The sequence below is a fragment of the Nicotiana tabacum genome, chromosome 18 (genome assembly GCF_000715075.1).
Source record: "Nicotiana tabacum cultivar K326 chromosome 18, ASM71507v2, whole genome shotgun sequence".
Taxonomy (NCBI): Eukaryota; Viridiplantae; Streptophyta; class Magnoliopsida; order Solanales; family Solanaceae; genus Nicotiana; species Nicotiana tabacum.
In genome coordinates this window covers 64,532,000-64,542,689 of record NC_134097.1, presented here as the reverse complement: position 1 = coordinate 64,542,689, position 10,690 = coordinate 64,532,000, and the positions used below count along the sequence as shown (strand labels likewise).

Genomic DNA, 10,690 nt, shown 5'->3' with positions numbered 1-10,690 from the left:
ATCATAAATCCTCGTGGGAACAAAACTTTCTCATCACTTTATTACTTGTCGACCGCATATATTTGCGTGTTCGTTTGGGCCAACATTTATAAATTGGATAATATTAATGGAGTAGCATTTTTGTTCTAAAAATCCAAACTTAAGGAGTAGTTTTTTACTAGACTTAATAGTATGTATCTTTGGCCTCCTAGTTAGAAAAGGACCCTAGTCCCTACAATCGCAGCCTCTAAAGGCGCAGACAAAATCATATCTGTCACGCAAGTTTGCACCCAACAAAAGTACTAATTTGACCAATCGCGGCAATTCTGTCCACAGAAAAAAAAACAACCCGAGTCTCTATTCAATACTTTGCCTAATCCACTGATCTTCTTCCCTTGGCTTAGCACTTAGCATCGTGCAGAGGCAAATATTTTATGGAATTAGGGGTGCGTTCAAAAACAGAAGACAGATTTTCAATGCATACCATAGTTATACTTGTGAAAAACAAGTTTTGAACCCACATTTTTCAATGAACTCTGAGTCTTGAACTTTCAGGTTTAAATCTTGGAACTATCTCCGCGTGCAGGCATATAAGTGATTGTTTATAGTCATGAGTCGCAACAAAGAGCCCCTTCTTGATAATCATCAGCTGGACGGAGAAGAAAAGCAGGTGGTGAGTAGACGTGGCACTAACGACGACGTTGGATTTGTTAAAGAATTTGGTTGGGAGTCGAAAAGGCTATGGGAGCTGGCTGGACCTGCCATTTTCACTACCGTATGTCAGTATTCACTTGGTGCACTCACTCAGACTTTTGCTGGTCAAATTGGGGAGCTTGAACTGGCTGCTGTCTCTATTGAAAACTCTGTTATTGCCGGTCTTGCTTTTGGTGTCATGGTAATTAAGCTATCTCTTTCATATTTATTTTTTTCCGGAGCAGTAGCCGAATTAAGATTTCATTAAAAGGAGTAAAAATATAAAAAATGTAATATATGAACAAATCAAGAAGACTTAACATATTGTATTTATACATACAAAACATGTTTACTCAATACTACTATAATTTTTTGGCAAAAGATTGTCAATTCAGAGCTACTCCTCTAGAGTTTAATTTACTTATAAGAAGTTTTTGTATTTACATAAGTATTGCTTAAAAATATTATTTCAGATAGTATATTTTTTTTTGTTTGTAAAAAGCATGATTTGACAATCTTCAAATTATGATAAGCAATGTGTTAAAGTAGGTAAAACTACAATAATAATGTAAAAAGAACTTTGACTTACAATGTCAATCTATTCAACTCAAATTCCTCCTGCATTTCCAACTTTGTATGTAGTGAATATTGATTTTTCATCTCAAATACATGGAAGGAGATATGGCTCAATTAAACTGAGTAGTTAGAGATGATTCATATATAGTCGATCTTAATTAGTCTCAGATGGCGACATGATTGATTGATCAATTAACTCATCTGGGATACATAAAAGTATACTATTGCTGCAATGCTTCATTATAGTTACACCCCAAGCTTTAATGTCTGACTGCTTTAATATAATATTAAATTATGTGAATAATCTTTCTTAAAAGTTTAAATAGTTAGAGTGATAACTTTACTTAATTCATTTTAAATGTGCAAGATACGATCACTTTCTAATATCTTCTTTTATTTTGGCCTGAAGCTGTGTACCAAAATATGAATTTAACTACTCTACTTTTTTGTTAGTTAAAATTAAATTAATCAAATGCATGACACGTGTTTCACTTAATAATGACTAATTAATATATATTCTCACCTCATCAAATTACTTACCATGATAAATTGATATTATTTATTGTAGAAAGAGGTGTAGGTATGTTTTTACCGTATATCCAAGTCTAAATTCTTAACATCATAGTCAATTTCCCTGCCTCTTGGTTTTAGCTTCACTTTGTGTCATGTATTTTCGATTTACTCGACATTAAAGTGTTTCAATTTCTCAATTATTATATCCTGGACAGTTGTGATCTTAAAGTTTTTAAGATTCTAACGTTTATTTTGCATTTTCTTGTCAAAATGCTCATATTATTTTGAGACTTATAACTTAAATACTCCTAGATATTCTATCCATCTATTTAACCGTAAAAAGAATTAGAATTTAATGTTTAAGATGTTGAAAAAGGTCATACCGTGATTAATTTAAGCTAACAAACAGAGTTGTAACTCGAATAAGTTACCCGAGTAGTTGGCGAAGTGATCCACTTTCAAACTTGAATTGGCTAAGTGACCTTCAAGTTTTAATTATTGTAGGATTGACCTTCATGCTGAATTAGTGCTTAAATGAAATTATAAAATGAAGGGGAAGTTCAGTCTTTATCCCTAAAGTTTCACTTGTTACACTTTGGCCACCACCTATATAATTCTAATATTTCTAGATTTAAAAAAAAAAAATCCTATCCCTTCTCTGCCATCCCAATCCCCATTTTCCACGGTTGATTCCTCCATTGCAGCTTGTTTTTCTTGCATTCAATACACAGAGGTCGTCTCCTTTCTTCCTCATTCCTCTCAAAGCTTCATTCTTTTGATTTATCATTTACGGAAAAGAAATCGAAAAATTGGGGATTTTCTTGATCTGCCGAATTTGGGGATGAAATTAGCGGTATATTGGATTGATAATTCATACTAGGTGGTATATTGTGTAGCTCTTTCATCTGGTAAGTGTTTTCATCTCATCTTCTTCGTCATTGTTAATTTGAGTTTCTGCAAATTTTATATGCACAGTGCTCGACCACTAGTGTAAAATAGACTACTGTTAGAATAGACTACCGGTTCGCAATAGACTGATGGAAGATTATATATTAGTATGCGGTCTATATTCTGGTAAATGGGTTGAGGAGCCAAATAGTTAGAATTGTAATTCCTATACAAAGGTTACAATACCTATTTGTATATCCAACAATTATACATTTGACAAATTTATTGATATCGTCATTAAACATGGAAAACTAACATGTTCGTCGAGGTATTTAAATATTACATATATGCTTAGCTCTGCGCCGAGGAGGGACAAGATTCCCCCCCTTCTTCATTAAGAATGACAATGATTTGCAATCGTACCTCTTTGATATTACAATTGATGGTATAAGCCTTGTTTCAAGATATTTGTGGCTGAAAATGAGCTTGAAGAAGGGGTTGAAGTTCCTGTTGAAAGGTCTAATTATGGTTCAAACGTCGCAGCTGCACCACCACCACCACCACCAACACAGCCACCAATCGTAGAAGTAGATGAGGAAAAAATGGTGAAAGATGACTTTAGTGGATTTAGATATGACTTGCATTATTTTGGTGACAATAAAATGAACTCGTATGGTCCGAAAGATGCAGATGGAGCGGAAGAGCTCCCAGATATTGTCAGTCAGGCAACCGGAAATGAAGGCTTGGTGGACTCATTAGCTACACAACACAACCACCCTGATGGTACAGGTCTTTTCCTTAGGAAATGTTTCGACAACAAATTGGATCTAATGAAACAGTTAGAGGTTGCTTATGTGAAAATGCATTTTACGTTTCATATGAAAAAGAATAGCAGTAAATTAATTTCGGTGATATGCCGAGATGTGAGTTGCCCGTGGAACTTGCGCATTTTTAAAGTACGAGAACTTTGATAGGTCTTTTTATTCCCAAGTACCATGGCGAGCACACATGTAGGGTACAACGCATATCAAATTGTCATCCTAATGCGTCGTCGAAGACTTTGGATGCATATTACCAGGAACGGTATATTAATGGCAAAGGCTCAACCCCGTCAGATCTGAAGGATGCTATTTTGTTGATTTTAACCAAAATCTTACTTATTGGAAGAGCTGGAAGATAGGTGAAATAGTTAAAGGTATGATCAGGGGTACTCAGGAAGAGGGGTATGCTTTGTTGGAAGCATATCGCCAGATTTGAAGGTTGATGACAAATTGCATTTTACATAATTTTTGTTATCTGTTGGAGCTTTCATTAAGGGATTCGCATATATGAGAAAGGTTATTGCTATTGATGGGACATTTTCGAGTGACAGGTATGGAGGTTGCTTGTTGTATATTGTGTCACAAGATATAGAGAATTACATTTTTCAATTGCGTTCTGTGTAGTCGATAATGAGTGCGGTAATTCTTGGACCTACTTTTTTGAACAACTGCGGCACATTGTTGACGACGGTGATGAATTGTGCATTATCTCTGATCGGCATCTGTCTATTGGGAATGACTTCAAAAAAGTTTTTACTGTTGTCCATCATGATTTTTGCACGCGTCACATTGCTGAGAATATGCACAAGAGGTTTCATTGTTGAAATTTTATTAAATGTTTTTTCTGCTGTCATACAATATTGAGGAATTCTTTGACAATTTTCAGCAAGTGCGTGATGAAAGTAAAGAAGTAACTAACTGCCTCGCGAATGAAATTGGGTTCCAAAAGTAGAGCAGGGTCTTTTTTCTAGGGAACCGATATGGCGTGTTGATAAAACACATTGCAGAATCGCTTAACGTAATGCTTAAGGATCAAAGAGAATCCCCGATCATTGGCATATTCAATCATATCATTCGAAAGATTGTAGAAAACTTCGAAGAGAGGCGTAGAGAAATGAAAAATGTTTTGAACGTCTTTGAAATTTACCCATTTGACTGGCCATCTCAAAACAAAATTGATCACATTTCAACTCCAATTTTTACTTCCGAAAAACGATACTCAAACAACTGAAAAAATTGAGTCAAGAATGCTGCTAGTCAGAAAGTATCCTTTGGGTCGAGAAAGTATTATCACCACAGCATGGCTGCTAGTCAATTCACAGCTACAACTCCGTTGAATGCTGGTAGGCGATTCTCAAAATGTTCCAAACCTAAGGTAAAATATATTTCACATATTCGCCTCTTTTTAATTTTAGGGATTCAATTTTACTGATAAATTATTTTTCTATTTCATTCGATAGGGTAAAAGATGTTAATTTTGGAAATGGGACGATGATCTGCTAGATTCAAGGATTGCTGACCTTATCAGTAGTTTGAAGTGTTAAAAGGACACTCTTAAGCGTGAAATTTTTTTTCTGTAGATGAAGGTGGCTAAACTTGAAGATTAATAGCAATGGATGATTATGAGCAAAATGGTGATGATGATGGAGGAATTGAACCGCAGGGAGGGCATATTCTTGTAAATGATTATGTTGGATGGATGGATAAGATGAATGAAATGAGGCTGAATAAGTGGGTTATACTCTTATGCGTCATTGTTGGATTCGTAGCAGCTTGGATAATGAAGTGAGAAAGAACATTAGTTTATTGTTGGTAGAAATAGTTTAATTACTGTAAGTTTTTTTTGTTGGAAGTCTTTTGGATCATGTAATATTGTACTGATGTAATGTAATATTTGATGAAGTTATTACACGCGACTTTGAGTCTATTACGCAACCAAGTAGCAAGCTTATTGATGGACTCAATATCTATTACGGAACCAAGTAGCTACTAGCTAGTTTATTACTAGATACATTGTCTATTAGTACAACATCAATCGTTAATCGGAAAAAGATAATTTCATTACATAGAGGTAGATGCAAATATCACAAATTACTACAAGTTTGTCCAAAATAAATTTGTCCCATGACCAACACAAACATAAATTACACTAATAAAACTAAGAAGGGTTTATCCTTCCCCTGAAGATATCCACTGCAATTTTTTTCCTAAACAACTCCATTCGCTTGTCATTAAGCTACACTAGCGACATATCAGTTAGGAGGAAGTCAATAACCTTCACTACATATGCTCCACTACTTTCACTATAATAATCAAAGACATAATTAATTATTAAAGAAACCACAAGAATGAGTAAAACATAATGGATGACACATTAGTTTACGTATGCTGAATGGATGACACATCCATAATATGCTCCCGGGACTATTTCTTCGTAAGCACATCTTGGCCTAAGTCTGTAAACTGGCCAGTTTTTATCAAAATACTAGGCATCATGAGTGTGAGGGGAAAGTTCTTCTAGTTTACCATCATCATACAAACTGACATTGCTATTGTAAATTCGAATCAAAACCTCTGCCAAGTGAAAAACAACAGGCACAAAATACTTTTTATCAATTTGCCATACACTATACAACATCTTAGCCTTGCACCACTCCACAACCCCAGGTTATGGCATACTTCTTTGAGGATATTGCATTAGGGGTGTAAGGCACAAGTCTTGGCAAGCATCAACTGTCTCACAAAAGTCCAAATCCTTTTCCTCTTTACTGGCAGCCTCATTGATCTTATCCCATGTAGTGCACATGCTAAAGGAATATGCTTCTTAGCAATTGATTTCTTCCTCATGTTACCTACATGCAAATATGTAATGTCACGTTTAATAATTTGAAACTTAAGGTCGGATAAGAAAAATAAGCCCCAATTCCAGCCAACATTTATAACCAGAAGACAATCGACCATAGGTTTATCAATAAATATTAGGTCGACAGTCCGACAAAATTCTAAAATACAAAGTACAGAGATAGTCCAAGAAGCACAAATAACCACCGACGCCATATAAGATATGGTTATACCCAAAATCGATCTTGAACATGCACATGAATGAATCCCTCTACAAAACCCCAAATCACAAATATAAGAAACGAAAAAAATTTAGAATTTACCAAAATTGACACGTTCTGAATAATAATATAGTGCTTGTTAGGTCTATAGAGACGATTCCACCCAAAATCAAAGCTTGATTCTTGTCCCTTCCCGCCAGAAACCATCGTGGTCGAGGGGATTGAGTGAGAGAGAAGAGAGAGTAGAGAGATGAAAGAGAAAATGGCGGAAAAATTAGAAAGAAAGCTTGTTTTTCAAACTTTATAGGTGACCCACAAGTTTTGCAAAATGTTTAAAAGTGCCCAACCACCTTAACCCACTGATTTAGTTATTTTTTAACCCAAAAAGAAATTAAGAAAGGAAATAGGCGGTCACTTGACCAATTTAAGTTTTTTGGATCTTCTTAACAATTCCACTCTAGTTACCACGTGCAAAACAACAAATCGAAAAAATGGATGACTTTCGAATGATTTGCATAAGAATGGACAATCTTTATCCCATAGATCTCAATCAGGTCTTTTAAAACCTTATATTCTTATCAAGACATTAACGGGAGAACTATCTAATATATCACACGTATATTGCTTGCTGCAAGTTCCATTTAAGATTAAGACACTATTTAAATTGCACATGTTTTTGCATTGCACCCTCTTGGTGTAAAGCTCTGTAAAATTTCTTGCTTTTGTAGAAAAGACACTATTTAATTAGTTCCATATTTTTGTGTGTTTTAACATCTATACAATGATTATGTAAAAGAATTTTTTATACTATAAATCACCTAAAATGTAACTATATATAGGACCCAAGATTCGGTGGTCGCTGGCACCATGACAGTTGATATAAATTTATCACTGTTCATAAAGATTGGTACGGGGCATTTGCTAATATCTGACTATTTTTTTAAGACATTAACTAGTATAGATGAAGTTTTCATCGAAGTTTCCGGGTGCCGGTGATCCCTCGACCCATATTGTGCGTCTGTTTTTGTATGTATACAAACCATCTATAAAGAGAGAAAACAGTAACCTGAAAAATAAGACATATTATCTACTACTAACATGTTACAATACACTAATAGCATAAAACTTTTTAGATTTTCAGTGTATATGAATTCAATTTATTTCTTTTGTTTGTGAGTGCTAATAAAAAAATGGCAGCTGGGGATGGGAAGTGCACTGGAGACATTATGCGGGCAAGCATTTGGTGCAGGACAGCTGAGGATGCTGGGAATATACATGCAAAGATCTTGGGTTATTTTGCTCACCACTGCTTGTATTTTGGTTCCTGTTTATGTCTTTTCTCCTCCAATTCTCCTTTTGGCTGGTCAAACCACTCGCATCTCAAATGCTGCTGGTCAGTTCCATGCAACAAATTATACATATAAGCTTGCAGTTATAGATCCAACAAATTAACTTATCCTAGTGCATGCATGCAGGAAAATTTGCTTTGTGGATGATACCACAATTGTTTGCTTATGCAATGAACTTTCCGATTCAGAAATTCTTACAAGCTCAGAGGAAAGTGTTAGTGATGGCATGGATATCTGGTGGTGTTCTTGTGCTACATGTCTTTTTTAGTTGGTTATTCATACTGAAACTTAAATGGGGCTTAGTTGGAGCAGCTGTCACTCTGAATATCTCATGGTGGCTCATCGTAATTCTACAGCTGGTCTATATCTTTGTCACCAAATCTGATGGAGCTTGGACTGGATTCTCATCCTTGGCATTTCAAGACTTGTTTGGATTTGTCAAGCTTTCTTTGGCCTCTGCTGTCATGTTATGGTAACTCTCCCATGCATGCCAAAAACAAGTGAATAAATAAAAGAATTGGATGTCTCGTATGTTTGTTTTATGGACTTTACTAATTGCAGCTTGGAGTTCTGGTATTTGATGATACTGATCATAATCACAGGTCTTCTGCCTAACCCTTTGGTGCCAGTTGATGCTATGTCTATATGGTATCATCTTCTCCTCCTCTCTTTTTCTTTTTAAATATAAAAAAATGTATGTCCAAGCAAAACTCTTAATAGAGCTGTCTTTACTTTTCAGTTATTCACTACTTGACAGGCTATTATTAATCTGGAGCAACAATTGAAAAGCAATGCCTTGATGTCAGGAGACTTTGTGCTCAATCTATGGCCTTCAAACATAAAGTTGTAACCATAAATTAGTGCATTTGAGCTGATTTAGGGGTCTAAAATAATGGAGAAGAGAATATCTTTGTTATGTTTCTACACATGATATTGGAGGATATGCATCTGCTAACACGAGTCTCTAATTCTTTTTTCAGCATGAACATTAATGGATGGCAGGCCATGATTTCTTTAGGATTTAATGCTGCTATCAGGTAATACATAATCTGTTCCAAAGCAGAACAAAATCTCACTAGCTAGTCATTAGATACTGCACTCATAGTGTTTGTATTGAGAAGTATTATTAACTCTCAATGATTAAATCTTGATTGTAGTGTGAGAGTATCAAATGAACTTGGAGCTGGTAATGCACGACTAGCAAAATTTTCAGTGATTGTAGTCTCCTTAACATCAACTGTCATAGGAGCAGCTTGCATGATTGTCGTGCTAGCAACAAGAGAATATTTTCCCTACCTTTTCACTAACAGTGAAGCAGTTGCCGAAGAGACAAAGAAACTGGCAATGTTGCTTGCCTGGACCGTTCTATTAAACAGCCTTCAGCCTGTCTTATCCGGTAACCATGTTAAATAACTAACTTTCAATTTCCCATGACTACATTACCGATCTTTGTCGCTTATAAGGGCTATTATATTCTTTCTGATAAAGAATTGATTCTCATTTCCCTTAATTTCTTGTTTTTGTTTTGAAAATTAAAGGTGTTGCTGTTGGAGCTGGATGGCAGGCACTTGTGGCATATATTAACATTGCATGTTACTATATTGTTGGTTTGCCCGCCGGAGTACTATTAGGCTTCAAATTGGATTTAAAATATATATCCCGAATTCAACTTCAAGCAGTCAGACATACATAACTGTACGTTGATATTAGTGAAAACTGTATTATCCAACTAATACAATGTTGTTTTGTTCTTCCAGGGAATCTGGGGTGGGATGATTGGAGGCATTTGTTTGCAGACCATTATCTTAATAGCTATTACAGCAATGACAAACTGGGAGAAAGAGGTCAGTGTTGTCTCTCTTTTACATGCTATGTGGAGTAGTATTATTTATTCCTATTTGTCGGACTAGGGGATTCAATTGAATCCCATTCGGACCATGTAGCTCTGCCTTTGCATCAACCAAAATGGAGTTCACTCGAACTCCCTTCGCCGGAAAATTACCCTGTATATATAAGGGAAAATCTAGTTTGTACCTCTTAATATGGCCCAAAAGCATAGTTCGGGGGTTCAAAATCTTTATTAGGTCGTTGGTTCAATTCCCAGTTGCTACAGTCTCCTTTAGTTTTTTAAAATTTTTCTTTTTTGAACACCCTTAGGCCTTAGGGCAAATATTGCATACGCTATTGGCTTCAACAATGCTTCAGTTCATTAGGATATATATTTAACATGAATTGACGCATTAGTCTTATAATTTTGCAGGCAAGTCTAGCTGCAAGTCGTGTAAAGCAATGGGGAGGAGCAGCTGCAACTGACTAATATGATCGCGCAGCTATATTTGTTTTTGTAGCAGCCATTTTTATCATTTCTTAATTATGAAATCAGAGATGGGTTCTGGTTCGACAAGTAATAAGAAGTATTATTGCTTGTTGACTACAACCTCGCCAGAACCTCTCTTGTTCCATCGTTTTAACAATCCATCTCTATCACATTGTTTACCTTGAAAATGGTAATTACAATTAAATTAAATTTGATTTTGTGGTTCTAAAAATACGTGATTTATTTTTATGCTAGTTGTTAAGCAGTAGGTGCTAAGTGTGAGACTAGAATATAAGATAAGAACTCGAAAAAAATATATTTAAGCAAACCAGGTGGCTAAGAATCGGGGCCTCGAGCCAGGTTATATGGGGCCTCGAGGTCAAGCTAGGCACTAAGCTGTGGCTGACCGATGAAGGTCTAACAATTCTAAGAGCTTTGATCTGAGCTCTTTATGATCAATAACGAACAATAAATGAAGAACAATCAATAGAA

General features: G+C 35.5%; 1 protein-coding gene across 1 annotated transcript; it reads left to right on the top strand.

Annotated features, from left to right (window-relative positions):
- The first annotated feature begins 271 nt into the window (after positions 1 to 271).
- On the top strand, positions 272 to 10,424 carry LOC107816253 (protein DETOXIFICATION 33). The gene is made up of 9 exons (XM_075236941.1): positions 272 to 874; positions 7,730 to 7,925; positions 8,008 to 8,353; positions 8,443 to 8,529; positions 8,862 to 8,918; positions 9,039 to 9,277; positions 9,420 to 9,537; positions 9,638 to 9,725; positions 10,142 to 10,424. Exons 1-9 carry the CDS (start codon positions 590 to 592, stop codon positions 10,196 to 10,198), a joined length of 1,473 nt encoding a protein of 490 aa, XP_075093042.1. The 5' UTR covers positions 272 to 589; the 3' UTR covers positions 10,199 to 10,424.
- Positions 10,425 to 10,690: the final 266 nt, after the last annotated feature.